This window comes from Oncorhynchus kisutch, linkage group LG21 (assembly GCF_002021735.2).
Source record: "Oncorhynchus kisutch isolate 150728-3 linkage group LG21, Okis_V2, whole genome shotgun sequence".
NCBI lineage: Eukaryota > Metazoa > Chordata > Actinopteri > Salmoniformes > Salmonidae > Oncorhynchus > Oncorhynchus kisutch.
The window spans coordinates 2,225,849-2,243,821 of record NC_034194.2 but is presented as its reverse complement, the minus strand read 5'-3'; the positions used below and the strand labels follow the sequence as shown (position 1 = coordinate 2,243,821).

The 17,973-nt window shown below is 43.3% G+C and overlaps 1 protein-coding gene across 1 annotated transcript in view; it reads left to right on the top strand.

The window, feature by feature from the left end:
• Window positions 1-17,973, top strand: part of LOC109876212 (glutamate receptor ionotropic, kainate 2) — a 204,627-nt gene that overhangs the window by 135,400 nt on the left and 51,254 nt on the right. The window contains exons 7-8 of the mRNA XM_031800870.1: window positions 5,185-5,328; window positions 8,218-8,325. Of these exons, the coding sequence (XP_031656730.1) occupies window positions 5,185-5,328; window positions 8,218-8,325 (252 nt within the window). The remainder of the gene's footprint in view (window positions 1-5,184; window positions 5,329-8,217; window positions 8,326-17,973) is intronic.

Genomic DNA, 17,973 nt, shown 5'->3' with positions numbered 1-17,973 from the left:
CGGGGTCGAGACCCAGTGCTTAATGATGAGTTTGGAGGGTACCATGGTGTTAAATGCTGAGCTGTAATCGATGAACAGCATTCTTACGTAGGTATTCCTCTTGTCCAGGTGGGTTAGGGCAGTGTGCAGTGTGATGGTAATTGCGTCTTCAGTGGCCCTATTGGGGCGGTCAGCAAATTGGAGTGGGTCTAGGGTGTCAGGTAGGGTGAGGTGATATGGTCCTTGACTAGTGTCTCAAAGCACTTCATGATGACGGAAGTTAGTGCTACAGGACGGTAGTCACCTTAGCTTTCTTGTGAACAGGAACAATGGTGGCCCTCTTGAAGCATGTGGGACAGCAGACTGGGATAAGGATTGGTTGAATATGTCTGTAAACACACCAGCAAGCTGGTCTGCGCATGCTCTGAGGACGTGGCCAGGGGATGCCGTCTGGGCCTGCAGCCTTGCAAGGGTTCAGTGAAGGAGAGCCTGCAGGTTTTGGTAGCGGGCCGTGTCAGTGGCACTGTTTTGTCCTCAAAGCGAGCAAAGAAGTTGTTTAGTCTGTCTGGGAGCAAGATATCGGTGTAGTTAACCGACCCTCTCTGCCCATTCATCGCCATTTTACCTGTTACCTCAACAGCCATGATTACTTTATGACTCTCTGTATGTCTGTCTCATATGTCAATATGCCTTGTATACTGTTGTTTAGGTTAGTTATCATTGTTTTAGTTTACAATGGAGCCCCTAGTTCCACTCTTTATACCTCTGATACCTTCTTTGTCCCACCTCCCACACATGCGGTGACCTCACCCATTATAACCAGCTTATCCAGAGATACAACCTCTCTTATTGTCACTCAGTGCCTGGGCTTACCTCTGCTGTACCTGCACCTCACCATACCCCTATCTGCACATTATGCCCTGAATCTATTCTACCACGCCCAGAAGTCTGCTCCTTTTATTCTTTGTCCCCAACGCTCTAGGCGACCAGTTTTGATAGCCTTTAGCCATACACTCATCCAACTTCTCCTCTGTTCCTCGGGTGATGTGGAGGTAAACCCAGGCCCTGCGTGTCCACAGGCACCCTCATTTGTTGACTTTTGTGATTTAAAAAAACCTTGGTTTCTTGCATGTCAACATCAGAAGCCTCCTCCCTAAGTTTGTTTTACTCACTGCTTTAGCACACTCCGCCAACCCTGATGTCCTTGCCGTGTCTGAATTCTGGCTTAGGAAGGCAACCAACAATTCTGAGATTTCCATACCCAGCTACAACATTTTCCGTCAATATAGAACTGCCAGGGCCTCCTGGGTGGCGCAGTGGTTAAGGGCGCTGTACTGCAGCACCAGCTGTGCCATCAGAGACTCTGGGTTCGCGCCCAGGCTCTGTCGTAACTGGCCGTGACCGGGAGGTCCGTGGGGCGACGCACAATTGGCCTAGCGTCGTCCGGGTTAGGGAGGGCTTGGCCGGTAGTGATGTCCTTGTCTCATCACGCACCAGCGACTCCTGTGGCAGGCCGGGCGCAGTGCGCGCTAAACAAGGTTGCCAGGTGCACGGTGTTTCCTCCGACACATTGGTGCGGCTGACTTCTGGGTTGGATGTGCGCTGTGTTAATGAGCAGTGCGGCTTGGTTGGGTTGTGTATCGGAGGACGCATGACTTTCAACCTTCTTCTCTCCCGAGCCTGTACGGGAGTTGTAGCGATGAGACAAGATAGTAGCTACTAAAACAATTGGATACCATGAAATTGGGGAGAAAAGGGGTAAAATAATTTTTAAAAGAAGTTAGAACTGCCAAAGGGGGAGGAGTTGCAATCTACTGCAGAGATAACCTGCTAAGTAAGTAAGTCATACTTTCCAGGTCTATACCCAAAAAGTTTGAACTATTAATTTTTAAAATGAACCTCTCCAGAAATAAGTCTCTCACTGTTGCCACCTGCTGTTGAACCCCCTCCGCTCCCAGCTGTGCCCTGGACACCATTTGACCTAAACTGGGATATGCAGTCCTACAATCTAAGCTAGATGCCTTCAATCTCACACAAATCATCAAGGAACCCACCAGGTACAACCCTAAATCTGTAAATATGGGCACCCTCACAGATATTATCCTGACTAACTTGCCCTCTGAATACACCTCTTCTGTTTTCAATCAGGATCTCAGTGATCACTGCCTCATTGCTTGTATCCGCTATGGGTCCGTGATCAAACGACCACCCCTCATCTCTGTCAAACACTCCCTAAAAAACTTCTGCGAGCAGGCCTTTCTAATCGACCTGGCCCGGGTATCCTGGAAGGATATTGACCTCATCCCGTCAGTCGAGGATGCCTGGTCATTCTTTAAAAGTAATTTCCTCACCATCTTAGATAAGCATACCCCATTCAAAAAATGCAGAACTAAGAACAGATATAGACCTTGGTTCACTCCAGACCTGACTGACTTTGACCAGCACAAAAACATCCTGTGGAGGACTGCCATAGCATCGAATAGTCCCCACGATATGCAACTGTTCAGGGAAGTCAGGAACCAATACACGCAGTAAGTCAGTAAAGCAAAGGATAGATTTTTCAAGCAGAAATTAGCATCCTGTCGCTCTAACTCGAAAAAGTTTTGGGACACTGTAAAGTCCATGGAGAACAAGAGCGTCTCCTCCCAGCTGCCCACTGCACTGAGGCTAGGTAACACGGTCACCACTGATAAATCCATGATATTCAAACATTTCAATAAGCATTTCTCAACGGCTGGCCATGCCCTCCTCCTGGCTACTCCAACCCCTGCCAACAGCTCCGCCTCCCCCGCAGCTACTCGCCCAAGCCTCCCCAGCTTCTCCTTCACCCAAATCCAGACAGCAGATGTTTTGAAAGAGCTGCAAAACATGGATCCGTGCAAATCAGCTGGGCTAGACAATCTGGACCCTCTCTTTCTAAAACTATCCGTCGCCATTGTTGCAACCCCTATTACCATTCTGTTCAACCTCTCGTATCGTCCGTGATCCCTAAAGATTGGAAAGCTGCTGCGGTCATCTCCCTCTTCAAAGGGGGTGACACCCGAGACCCAAACTGTTACAGACCTATATCCATTCTGCCCTGCCTATCTAAAGTCTTCGAAAGCCAAGTTAATAAACAGATCACTGACCATTTCGAATCCCACCGTACCTTCTCCGCTGTGCAATCCGGCTTCCGAGCCGGTCACGGGTGCACCTCAGCCGTGCTCAAAGTAAATCAAATCAAGTCAAATCAAATTTTATTTGTCACGTACACATGGTTAGCAGATGTTAATGCGAGTGTAGCGAAATGCTTGTGCTTCTAGTTCCGACAATGAAGTAATAACCAACAAGTAATCTAGCTAACAATTCCAAAACTACTATCTTATAGACACAAGTGTAAAGGGATAAAGAATATGTACATAAAGATATATAAGTGAGTGATGGTACAGAGCGGCATAGGCAAGATACAGTAGATGGTATTGAGTGCAGTATATACATATGAGATGAGTATGTAAACAAAGTGGCATAGTTAAAGTGGCTAGTGATACATGTATTACATAAAGATGCAGTAGATGATATAGAGTACAGTATATACATATACATATGAGATGAATAATTTAGGGTATGTAAACATTATATTAGGTAGCATTGTTTAAAGTGGCTAGTGATATATTTACATCATTTCCCATCAATTCCCATTATTAAAGTGGCTGGAGTTGAGTCAGTGTCATTGACAGTGTGTTGGCAGCAGCCACTCAATGTTAGTGGTGGCTGTTTAACAGTCTGATGGCCTTGAGATAGAAGCTGTTTTTCAGTCTCTCGGTCCCAGCTTTGATGCACCTGTACTGACCTCACCTTCTGGATGATAGCGGGGTGAACAGGCAGTGGCTCGGGTGGTTGTCCTTGATGATCTTTTTGGCCTTCCTGTGACATCGGGTGTTGTAGGTGTCCTGGAGGGCAGGTAGTTTTCTCCCTGTGATGCGTTGTGCAGACCACACCACCCTCAGAAGAACCTTGCGGTTGTGGGTGGTGCAGTTGCCGTACCAGGCAGTGATGCAGCCGGACAGGATGCTCTCAATTGTGCATCTGTAAAAGCCTGTGAGGGTTTTAGGTGACAAGCTCAATTTCTTCAGCCTCTTGAGATTGAAGAGGCGCTGTTGCGGCTTCTTCACCACACTGTGTGGGTGGACCATTTTAAGTTTGTCCGTGATGTGTACGCCGAGGAAATTAAAACTTTCCACCTTCTCCACTGCTGTCCCGTCTATGTGCATAGGGGGGGGTGCTCCCTCTGCTGTTTCCTGAAGTCCACAATCATCTCCTTTGTTTTGTTGACGTTCAGTGAGAGGTTGTTTTGCTGACACCACACACCGAGTGCCATCACCTCCTCCCTGTAGGCTGTCTCATTGTTGTTGGTAATCAAGCCTACTACTGTTGTGTCGATTGAGTTGGAGGCGTGCATGAAGGGCAAAGGACTAGCCAAAACCAAAGTTATTTTCAATGAATGCAGAGCTATGATAGTCAAAATTAATTATTTTACACTTTTTTGTTTACAAAAGACTGTTAACTAATGTAAAAAGCTATTGTCATATTGATATATTTTACCAGACAGGGAAATTCACTGTAGCTATTGACAACCATTTAGCTAGCTAGCTAACGTTATCTACCTTTTTGGCTGACAACGTGAATATTTGAACATGTAAAAAATAATGTACTTGTTCATAAGACATTGTTTCTCAAGTAGAATCAAGTTATCTTCAATGTTGTCCATAACTGTTATCACATCGCATGCATCCACAGTCTCATATTTCCTGAAAATGTTGAAATTGGCAACACTGGGATTCCACGAGATAAAATAGCCACAAAGTCTAAGAGCGGATGTTGATGCTACGTCATCCGACCAATGAGAGCTGAGGTTTCTGGGATATGTGTTCAAATCTCAAAGAAATACTACATTCTTGTCAGAAGGTTCCAAAAACACCTGTACACACATAGTTACGCAGTGCAGGCTTAATAAAACATGCTATGACATTATAGCCCTTCATGATATAATAATGCTCTGACATCATAATGCACTTTATTATGTAATCATGCTCTGACATAACAATGTATTGTATTTAACCTTATACAGGTTGTATAATGGAAATCTAATCAAATCTATTTAGCAAGAGACACCTTTTGTCTCATGATGTAATAATGCTCTGACATCATATCTCTCTCTCTGTGCAGACAGACGCAGCGCTGATGTACGACGCGGTGCACGTGGTAGCGGTGGCAGTGCAGCAGTCGCAGCAGATCACTGTCAGCTCGCTGCAGTGCAACCGCCACAAACCCTGGCGCTTCGGAGCGCGCTTTATAAGCCTCATCAAAGAGGTACCGTAAAACTTTAAATGTTAGCATTTCATTGAAATACAGATTAGGAGTAATTCAGTAAGTATGACTTCATGTAATTAAGTTAATATGACTATGGCTCGTGTTTAAGTTACCACTACTCAGTTTATTTAGTGACTCACTAAAGGCCAGCGTCCCGTAGTCCCCTCTTCACTGTTGACGTTGAGACTGGTGTTTAGTGAGTAATGAAGCTGCTATTTGAGGACTTCTGAGGGGTCTGTTTCTCAAACTAGACACTTTAATGTACTTATCCTCTTGCTCAGTTGTGCACCGGGGACTCCCACTCCTCTTTCTCTTCTGGTTAGTGCCAGTTTGTGCTGTTCTGTGAAGGGAGTAGTACACAGTGTTGTACGAGATCTTCAGTTTCTTGGCAATTTCTCGCATGGAATAGCTTTCATTTCTCAGAATAAGAATAGACTGAAATGTCCCAGAAGAAAGATAGTTGTTTCTGGCCATTTTGAGCCTGAACTAGTCTATAGAAGGCCAGTTTAATTTCTTCTTTAATCAGAACAACAGTTTGCAGCTGTGCTAACATAATTGCAAAAGCGTTTTCTAATGATCAATTAGCCTTTTAAAATGATAAACTTGGATTAGCTAACACAACGTGCCATTGGAACACAGGAGTGATGGTTGCTGATAATGGGCCTCTGTACGCCTACGTAGATATTCCATTAAAATTCAGCCGTTTCCATCTACAATAGTCAGTTACAACACTAACAATGCCTACACTGTATTTCAATTTGATTTTATTTTAATGGTCAAAAACATGCTTTTCTTTCAAAAACAAGGACATTTCTAAGTGACCCCAAACGTTTGAACGGTAGTGTGTGTGTGTACAGCCAAAAGTTTTGAGAATGACACAAATATTAATTTCCACAAAGTTAGCTGCCTCAGTGTCTTCAGATATTTTTGTCAGATGTTACTATGGAATACTGAAGTAGAATTACAAGCATTTCATAAGTGTCAAAGGCTTTTATTGACAATTACATGAAGTTGATGCAAAGAGTCACTATTTGCAGTGTTGACCCTTCTTTTTCAAGACCTCTGCAATCCGCGCTGGAATGCTGTCAATTAACTTCTGGGCCACATCCTGACTGATGGAAGCCCATTCTTGCATAATCAATACTTGGAGTTTGTCAGAATTTGCAGGTTTTTGTTTGTCCACTCGCCTCTTGAGGATTGACCACAAGTTCCCAATGGGATTAAGGTCTGGGGAGTTTCCTGGCCATGGACTCAAAATATCGATGTTTTGTTCACCGAGCCACTTAGTTATCACTTTTGCCTTATGGCGAGGTGCTCCATCATGCTGGAAAAGGCATTGTTCATCACCAAACTGTTCCTGGATGGTTGGGAGAAGTTGCTCTCGGAGGATGTTTTGGTACCACTTATGTGTTCTTAGGCAAAATTGTGAGTGAGCCCACTCCCTTGGCTGAGAAGCAACCCCACACATGAATGGTCTCAGGATGCTTTACTGTTGGCATGACACAGGACTAATGGTAGCGCTCACCTTGTCTTCTCCAGACAAGCTTTTTTCCGGATGTCCCCAAACAATCGGAAAGGGGATTCATCAGAGAAAATGACTTTACCCCTGTCCTCAGCAGTCCAATCCCTGTACCTTTTGCAGAATATCAGTCTGTCCCTGATGTTTTCCTGGAGAGAAGTGGCTTCTTTGCTGCCCTTTTTGACACCAAGCCATCCTCCCAAAAGTCTTCACCTAACTGTGTGTGCAGATGCACTCACACCTGCCTGCTGCCATTCCTGAGCAAGCTCTATACCGGTGGTGCCCCGATCCCGCAGCTGCATCAACTTTAGGAGACAGTCCTGGTGCTTGCTGGACTTTCTTGGGCGCCCTGAAGCCTTCTTCACAACAATTGAACCGCTCTCCTTGAAGTTCTTGATGATCCGATAAATGGTTGATTTTGGTGCAATCTTACTGGCACCAATATCCTTGACTGTGAAGCCCTTTTCATGCAAAGAAATGATGACGGCACGTGTTTCCTTGCAGGTAACCATGGTTGACAGAGGAAGAACAATGAATCCAAGCACCACCCTCCTTTTGAAGCTTCCAGTCTGTTATTCAAACTCAATCAGCATGACAGAGTGATCTCCAGTCTTGTCCTCATCTACACTCACACCTGTGTCAATGAGAGAATCACTGACATGATGTCAGCTGGTCCTTTTGTGGCAGGGCTGAAATGCAGTGGAAATGTGTTTTTGGGATTCAGTTTGCATGGCAAAGAGGGACTTTGCAATTAATTGCTGTACATCTGATCACTCTTCACAACATTCTGGAGTATATGTAAATTGCCATTATACAAACTGAGACATCAGACTTTGTGAAAATGAAAACTTTGTGAAAATTAATGTATTCTCAAAAGTGTACTTGTTGTTTATTGATGTGTTCATTCAGAGATGGAAAAGATGCCATGGTCTCAGCATGACTCCCCCCCCCACTTTAGTCTTTCATATCTCTCCCAGCGACGTGTCTCTCTGATCCTCCAATCACTTTGAAGTAAAAATTCAAACACAACCAACTTCAGAGTGTAATGAACTCCAATACCTGTCAAACAAGCCTCTGTGGTACTCGTCTCTCAAAGTTTATTGTTGTATTTAAATGCAGACTGTGTGGAGAGAGCCTGGCGGAAGGTCTAGTTAATTGAAATTAAAACATTGTAGGCTTTTTGTTTGTGGATCAAAATATAATGAAGGAGTATATGTGGTATTATGGGTAATTGAGGGATACAATTTGGACACATTGAACTTTGTTTTTTAGTTTAATTAGGTGGTTGGTGTGTGTGTGTGTGTGTGTGTGTGTGTGTGTGTGTGTGTGTGTGTGTGTGTGTGTGTGTGTGTGTGTGTCCCTCTCTATAGGCCCATTGGGATGGCTTGACTGGACACATCCTCTTCAACAAAACTAACGGATTGAGGACAGACTTGGACCTGGATGTAATCAGTCTAAAGGAGGAAGGACTGGAAAAAGTGAGTTTGTGTGTGTGGTGGTCAGTGGGGTGTTTCAGATTAGGAGGAGCATTTTTATTAACCTTATTTCTATTACAGCATATTGGATGATTGTAATTCATATTCTATTCACCCAGCTCAACGTAACATCGATAGGTTTAGGCTACTACATTATACTCAAATTTGCCCTATACCCTTCATGAGGTTACTACAACCTAGCCTACAAATTAAAGTTTGTAACGAAGGTGCACAGGTCGGCATACAAATTGGAGTACTCAAGGTGACAGACAGTGTGCAATACTACCTTGCACACTCTCGCATGTGTCTAGCTGATCTTGGGTGTAATCATTAGCCCAACTACAACCAACGTTTCTATTGGACAAAGTCAGGTACGTCCATCCCTGTTTTGTTCCATTTGCTTACATTTAAGAAAGGTTTTGCAAAGGAATTGACGGAATCAATATACCCCTGATCAAAAGCACACACAGTCACTTTCATAGCAGCCACGTACAGCATCATCACTTTGCTCATTGTATAATTCCTTTTCCCATCTACGTACTGTCCTCCTCTAACTTTTTCCCTTCAAATGTGGCCAAACCTTCATACCATAACCGCTAAACAGCCTACATTGTTGTCACCATATTAACTAGCGTTATAGCCAACATAGCTACTAAAACTAGCCCGTTTGTACACATGGATGGGATTGTGGGTTTACTATCACGCAGTACAGCGTAAAGCAAGCAGCTTACGACAAGCAGTTTAGCTCCTAACCGCTCCTAACCAATTGGGCTATTGTTTGTGTTTTTTAGCATTATTTGTAACTTATTTTGTACATAATGTTTCTGCCACCATCTCTTAATTCCAAAAAGAGCTTCTGGATACCAGGACAGCGATTACTCACCTTGTACTGGACGAAGATTTAACGAGTCTTTAACGAGTCGGACGCAAAGGATTTACTTCAGAAACCGGACAATGCCCAAATCCCTGTCATTTGCATGAAGAAGAGACGGAGATATGGGGGTCGTAAGTCAGGGTGCCTTGTAAGAATCCGACTGTGAGTTGGTAACCCGCCTCTACCATCAGTCCTATTAGCCAACACGCAATCATTGTATAATAAAATGGATGTATAGCTCCGATCAAGACTATCCTACCAACAAAACTGTAATATCTTGTTTCACAGAGTCGTGGCTGAACGACGACATGGATAACATACAGCTGGCTAGGTTTTCCATGCATCGGCAAGATAGAACATCTGCCTCCGGAAAGACAAGGGATGACGGTCTGTGTCTATTTGACAATAACAGCTGGTGCATGAAATCTAAGATGAATGAAGTCTCAAGGTTTTGCTCGCCTGAGGTAAAGTATCTCATGATAAGCTGTAGACCACACTATTTACCAAGAGTTTTCATCTTTATTTTTCATAGCTGTCTATTTACCACCACAAACTGATGCTGGCACTAAGAACGTACTCAATGAGTTGTATAAGGCCCTAAGCAAACAAGAAAATGCTCATCCAGAGGCGGTGCTCTTAGTGGCCGGGGACTTTAATTCAGGGAAACTTAAATATGTTTTACCTCATTTCTACCAGTATGTAACATGTGCAACCAGAGGAAAACAACTCTAGACCACCTTTACTCCACACACAGAGACACATACAAAGCTCTCCCTCACCCTCCATTTGGCAAATCTGACCATAATTCTATGCTCCTGATTCTTGTTTACAAGCAAAAACTAAAGCCGGAAGTAACAGTGACTCGCTCAATAGGGAAGTGGTCAGATGACGCAGATGATAGCACAGACTGGAATATGTTCTGGGATTCTTCCAATGGCATTGAGGAGCAATAAGTGCATTGATGGCGTCGTCCCCACAGTGACCGTACGTACGTAAATACCCCAACCAGAAGCCATGGATTACAGGCAACATCCACACTGAGCTAAAGGATAGAGCTGCCACTTTGAAGGAGTGGGAACTCTAACTCACTCCTTCAAATCCCGCTCTGCCCTCGGACGAACCATCAAACAGGCAAAGCGTCAATACAGGACGAAGATTAAATCCTACTACACCGGCTTTGATGCTCGTTGGATGTGGCAGGGATTGAAAACTATTACGAACTACAAAGGGAAGCACAGCCATGAGCTGCCCAGTGACACGAGCCTACTAGATGAGCTAAATTACTTCTATGTGCCCTCACTGTCATTTTCAACCTGTCCCTGACCAAGTCAGTAATATCAACATGTTTCAAGCAGACTACCATAGTCTACCATAGTCTCTGTGCCCAAGAACACCAAGGTAACCTACCTAAATCAACAACAAGCGGGACACAATCATGAAGTGGAACGACATTTATTGGATATTTCAAACTTTTTTAACAAATCAAAAACTGAAAAATTGGGCGTGCAAAATTATTCAGCCCTTTTACTTTCAGTGCAGCAAACTCTCTCCAGAAGTTCAATGAGGATCTCTGAATGACCCAATGTTGACCTAAATGACTAATGATGATAAATACAATCCACCTGTGTGTAATCAAGTCTCCGTATAAATGCACCTGCACTGTGATAGTCTCAGAGGTCCATTAAAAGCACAGAGAACATCATGAAGAACAAGGAACACACCAGGCAGGTCCGAGATACTGTTGTGAAGAAGTTTAAATCCGGATTTGGATACAAAAAGATTTCCCAAGCTTTAAACATCCCAAAGAGCACTGTGCAAGTGATAATATTGAAATGGAAGGAGTATCAGACCACTGCAAATCTACCAAGACCTGGCCGTCCCTCTAAACTTTCAGCTCATACAAGGAGAAGACTGATCAGAGATGCAGCCAAGAGGCCCATGATCACTCTGGATGAACTGCAGAGATCTATAGCTGAGGTGGGAGACTCTGTCCATAGGACAACAATCAGTCGTATATTGCACAAATCTGACCTTTATGGAAGAGTGGCAAGAAGAAAGCCATTTCTTAATGTTATCCATAAAAGTGTTGTTTAAAGTTTGCCACAAGCCACCTGGGAGACACATCAAACACGTGGAAGAAGGTGCTCTGGTCAGATGAAACCAAAATTGAACTTTTTGGCAACAATGCAAAACGTTATGTTTGGCGTAAAAGCAACACAGCTCATCACCCTGAACACACCATCCCCACTGTCAAACATGGTGGTGGCAGCATCATAGTTTGGGTCTGCTTTTCTTCAGCAGGGACAGGGAAGATGGTTAAAATTGATGGGAAGATGGATGGAGCCAAATACAGGACCTTTCTGGAAGAAAACCTGATGGAGTCTGCAAAAGACCTGAGACTGGGACGGAGATTTGTCTTCCAACAAGACAATGATCCAAAACATAAAGCAAAATCTACAATGGAATGGTTCAAAAATAAACATATCCAGGTGTTAGAATGGCCAAGTCAAAGTCCAGACCTGAATCCAATCGAGAATCTGTGGAAAGAACTGAAAACTGCTGTTCACAAATGCTCTCCATCCAACCTCACTGAGCTCGAGCTGTTTTGCAAGGAGGAATGGGAAAAAATGTCAGTCTCTCGATGTGCAAAACTGATAGAGACATACCCCAAGCGACTTACAGCTGTAATCGCAGCAAAAGGTGGCGCTACAAAGTATTAACTTAAGGGGGCTGAATAATTTTGCACGCTCAATTTTTCCGTTTTTGATTTGTTAAAAAAGTTTGAAATATCCAATAAATGTCGTTCCACTTCATGATTGTGTCCCACTTGTTGTTGAATCTTCACAAAAAAATACAGTTTTATATCTTTATGTTTGAAGCCTGAAATGTGGCAAAAGGTCGCAAAGTTCAAGGGGGCCGAATACTTTCGCAAGGCACTGTATTGTAGCCCTAGAATTAGCTGGTATATGGGCCTAGCTCGAGGCTCGCTCAAGGCTACCTGGTTCTTGCTTCAGGATAGAGGCGTTAGCTAACAGTAGCCACTCGTTTGCAGCTAGCTAACTGCGATTATCCTGTGTTATGATCCAGAGTGGCAGAAATCTGGTGATGTGGTATAGAGAAGCAGTCTGATATGCTCTGGGTAGATATCGCACTGTGCTGACTGGCAGGTATTATCCGAGCTAAGGCTGGCTGGTGAAGCTAAAGGTGAAGACCGCTAGCCGTGGCTAACAAAGACTAGTAGGTAGTTAGCCAGCTAACTCCTAATGGAAGTTCCAATTATAAGGAATAAAAATAGCAGATCCGTACCACATTGGGTGAGGAGGGTTGCAGGAAATTACATTGAGTTCGTAAATAGAAAGTGAGATTAACAAGGATCCGCCTCTTTTTTTCCTTTTTCTATTTTCGCTTAAAATGACATACCCAAATCTAAATGCCTGTAGCTCAGGCCCTGAAGCAAGGATATGCATATTATTGGTACCATTTGAAAGGAAACACTTTGAATGTTGTGGAAATGTGAACGAAATGTAGGAGAATAACACAATAGATCTGGTAAAAGATAATACAAAGAAAAAACCAACCATTCTTTTTTTTGTTTTTTGTACCATCTTTGAAATGCAAGAGAAAGACCATAATGTATTATTCCAGCCCAGTCCAATTTAGATTCTGGCCACTAGATGGCAGCAGTGTATGTGCAAAGTTTTAGACTGATCCAATGAACCGTTGCATTTCTGTTCAAAATGTTGTATCAAGACTGCCCAAATGTGCCAATAATTTTTTTATTAAAAACCTCTTGAAAATAGGGGGCACTATTTTCATTTTTTGAAAAATAACGTTCCCAAAGTAAACCGCCTATTTCTCAGGACCAGATGCTAGAATATGCATATAATTGACAGCTTAGGATAGAAAACACTCTAAAGGATCCAAAACTGTCAAAATATTATCTGTGAGCATAACAGAACAGATATTACAGGCGAAAGCCTAAGAAAAATCCAATCAGGAAGTGACTCATGTTTTGAAACCGTTGTCTTCCTATGCACCCCTATTGGCCACTGAAAGGGATATCAACCAGATTCCTTTTTCTACGTATTCCCTACGGTGTCTACAGCATTGTGACGTAATTTCACGCCTTTATGTTGAAGAATGAGCATAAACGACTACATTGCGTAAGTGACCAGCTGAGGGCTCTCAGGGATTCTTGTGTAAAAGACAAAGGTAGTCATTTTTCCTCTCGCTCCTACTGAAAAGCCAATTGTCCCGGGTGATATATTATCGAATAGCTATTTGAAAAACACCTTGAGGATTGATTATGCAAAACGTTTGCCATATTTCTGTCGATATTATGGATATAATTAGAATTTTCTTTCAGCGTTGTCATGACCGCTATTTCCGGTGAATTTCTCAACACAACGTGACAAACAAACGGAGTAATTTTGGGTATAAAAGTAATCTTTATGGAACAAAAGGAACATTTGCTGTCTAACTGGGAGTCGTCAGTGAAAACATCCGAAGATCATCAAAGGTAAACGGTTCATTTGATTGGTCACGAAAATCAGAAAAGCAAACTTCCTGCTGTTAGCTGGACATAATGCTATGCTAGGCTATCGATAAACTTACACAAATGCTTGTCTTGCTTTGGCTGTAAAGCATAATTTCAAAATCTGAGATGACAGGGTGATTAACAAAAGGCTAAGCTGTGTTTCACTGTATTTCACTTGTGACTTCATGAATATGAATATTTTCTAGTAATATTTTTTTGACCGTTGCGCTATGCTAATTAGGGTAGTTGATGACAATTCTCCCGGATCCGGGATGGGTAGTTCTAAGATTAATAACTTTTCATGTTCCAAATTGTGCACTCTCCTCAAACGATAGCATGGTATTATTTCACTGTAATAGCTACTGTAAATTGGACAGTGCAGTTAGCTTTCTGCCAATATCAAATATGTCTATGACCTGGGAAATGTTCTTGTTACCTAATGCTAATCGTATTAGCCTACGTTAGCTCAACCATCCGGGAAGGGACACTGATCCCGAAGATGTTTAAAATATAGCAAAAAAGACTGTCTATTTACACAGGATCAGACAAACACAAAGGTCCGACTGCTACGCCATCTTGGAGCTATTATACCCAGACTGCCGCATCTGGCGGGGTCAGGTGTGGGCGGTCTGCAATTAGCCGTTTCATTTAGTATCTGTTGGGGTTGGCTTGTTGTACCGAAGATGACTGACTGAAAGGGAACTTAATGTTGTGACTATAACTACTGTTCCCTGAAGGAGGGAAACGAGGTACAACACCTGTTTGGCCCCGACTCTGCACGTTCCTGTGCCCGGTGAAGAGCGGTATTAAATTGAAGGAATGAATCCGAGCCTCACACTTATCACCTGTGGAAGACTACTTTCAGCGAGGCGTGGATTTCATTGACCTTGTCAGATTTGATTGGAGATCCTTTCAACGAAGTCGCGAGAGTGCGACTCCCCATAATGTTGTGCCTTGTTTTCCTCCCACAGGCAACAGTAGTTATACTCATAACATTACGTTTTTACCATCACTTTGCTGAAGTGAAACTGAAGGTTGCACAGAAAACATTTTTCCATCTCGGTGGACTTTTTTACATTTATTTTTAATAATTATACAGAACGAACAGAGATCACATACACACACGGGCTTTATAACTAATTTATGAAAATTGTAAACAATTTTTAAACTCAGACACTTTACTTAAAATTCAGGAATTATGAACTACATGAGCTGAGTGAACCAAGGAATTTCATCATGGTTTGTCATTGGTCTCTGTCTATATATAGCGTCGTCCCACTGTCTCCTGTCTGGATTTGTTCACTGAACCAGTCTCTACTTCATGTAGACACAACTTTTGCATGGCATGTATTAGAGAGTATTGGGACAGTAATGACCTGTGCCAGTGTCCAATGTATAAGGACAAAGTCTACAAGAGACTTAGCTTTGCATCAATACTTTCATTTCTGAGGTGGCTGCTCAGCTCAGGAAACCAGTTCAAGTGAAAGCTACCAGCAGCCCAGACCGAAACATGCTGAGCCTGAAGAAGTGGCCTGTGACATCTGTACTGGGACAAAGTTCAAGGCCCTGAAGTTCTGCCTGGTCTGCCTGACCTCTTACTCTGAGACTCACCTCAGCCTCATCAGATAGCACCAGTGCTAAAAAAAGACACAAGCTTATCAAATCAGTATAAAACCTGGAATACAGGATGTGTAAGGAGCGTGACAAACTCCTGGAGTTGATCTGTAGGACTGACCAGATGTGTTTGTGTCTTGTGCAAGAAAACAGACCACAAGACTCACTACCCTGTGTTTCTAGAGGAAGAGTATGGAAATAATAGGCTACGCTGGGTCAAAAAGAGGCAGTGTGGCAGATGATCCTGAAGCGACTGCAGCAGGATAAGGAAATCAAACACTCAGTAGAGCTCAGCAAGAGCATTGCAGAGAGAGAGATAGCAGACAGTGTGCAGCTCTTCACTGCTCTTGTACGCTCCACTGAGAGAAGCCAGGCTGAGCTCATTGAGGTGTTTAGGGTGAAGCAATAAGCTGCAGAGAAGCAGGTTGAAGGACTCATTAACTCATTAAAGAGCAGGAGCAAAGAATCAGCTACAGAAGAGATGCACTAAGCTGAAGCAGCTGTCACGTAGTGAGGACTGCCTCCATTCTTGATACACACGGGAAACTGTTGAGCGTGAAAAACACATCAGCGTTTCAGTTCTCGACACACTCAAACCAGTGCGCCTGGCATCTAGCACCATACCCCGTTCAAAGGCACTTCAATATTTTGTCTTGCCCATTCACCTTCTGAATGGCATAAATACACAATCCATGTCTCAGCTGTCTCAAGGCTTAAAAATCCTTCTTTTACCCGTCTCCTCCCCTTCAGAGTGATTGAAGTGGATTTAACAAGTGACATCAATGTGGGGTCATAGCTTTCACCCTACATTACTCATCTCTTATTTATTTACCTTTATTTAACCAGGTAGAACAAGTTCTCATTTACAATTGCGACCTGGCCAAGATAAAGCAAAGCAGTTCGACAGATACAACGACACAGAGTTGCACATGGAGTAAAACAAACACAGTCAATAATACAGTAGAAACAAGTCTATATACAATGTGAGCAAATGAGGTTGAGAAGGGAGGTAAAGGCCATGGTGGGAAAGTAAATACAATCGGAGGGCCGGTTGTCCGGACCTCTGGCAGTCTCTATGGGGGTGCCACAGGGTTCAATTCTCGGGCCGACTCTCTTCTCTGTATACATCAATGATGTCGCTCTTGCTGCTGGTGATTCTCTAATCCACCTCTATGCAGATGACACCATTCTGCATACTTCTGGCCCTTCTTCGGACACTGTGTTAACTAACCTACAGACGAGCTTCAATGCCATACAACTCTCCTTCCGCGGCCTCCAACTGCTCTTAAATGCAAGTAAAACTAAATGCATGCTCTTCAACCGATCACTGCCCACACCTATCCACCCGTCCAGCATCGCTACTCTGCACGGTTCTGACTTAGAATATGTGGATAACTACAAATACCTAGGTGTCAGGCTAGACTGTAAACTCGCCTTCCAGACTCACATTAAGCATCTCCAATCCAAAATTAAATCTAGAATCGGCTTCCTATTTCGCAACAAAGCATCCTTCACTCATGATGCCAAACATACCCTAGTAAAACTGACTTTCCTACCGATCCGTGACTTCGGCGATGGAATTTACAGAATAGCCTCCAACACTCTACTCAGCAAATTAGATGCAGTCTGTGATTTTCAGGATTTTTTTCCTTCTCATTTAGTCTGTCATAGTTGAAGTGTACCTATGATGAAAATTACAGGCCTCATCTTTTTAAGTGGGAGAACTTGCACAATTGGTGGCTGACTAAATACTTTTTTGCCCCACTGTACTACCCACCACTGCGATCTGTATGCTCTCGTTAGCTGGCCCTCGCTTCATATTCGTCGCCAAATCCATTGGCTCCAGGTCATCAATAAGTCGTTGCTAGGTAAAGCCCCGCCTTCTCAGCTCACTGGTCACCATAGCAGCACCCACCCATTGCACGCACTCCAGCAGGTATATTTCACTGGTTACCCCCAAAACCAATTCCTCCTTCGACCGCCTTTCCAAACCGCCTTTCTGCTGCCAAAGACTAGAACGAACTGGAAAAATCACTGGAGCTGGAGACTTTTCTCCCTCACTAGCTTTAAGCACCAGCTGTCAGAGCAGCTCACAGATCACTGTACCTGTACACAGCCCATCTGTAAATCGCCCATCCAACTACCTCATCACCATACTGTTATTTATTTTGCTCCTTTGCACCCCAGTATCTCTACTTGCACACTCATCTTCTGCACATCTACCATTCCAGTGTTTAATTTTCTGTAATTTTTTCACCACTAAGGCCTATTTATTGCTTCACCCCTCTTATCCTAACTCATTTGCACACACTGCATTTAGACTTCTCTATTGTATTATTGACTGTGTGTTTGTTTATTCCATGTGTAACTCTGTGTTGTTGTTTGTGTTGCACTGCCTTGCTTGATCTTGGCCAGATCGCAGTGGTAATGAGAACTTGTTCTCAGCTAGCCTACCTGGTTAAATAAAGGTGTTCTCAACAAGCCTACCTGGTTAAATAAAGGTGTTCTCAACTGGCCTACCTGGTTAAATAAAGGGGAAATAAAAAAATAAAATAAAAAAGTTGAGAACACCTTTATTTAACCAGGTAGGCCAGTTGAGAACACCTTTATTTAACCAGGTAGGCTA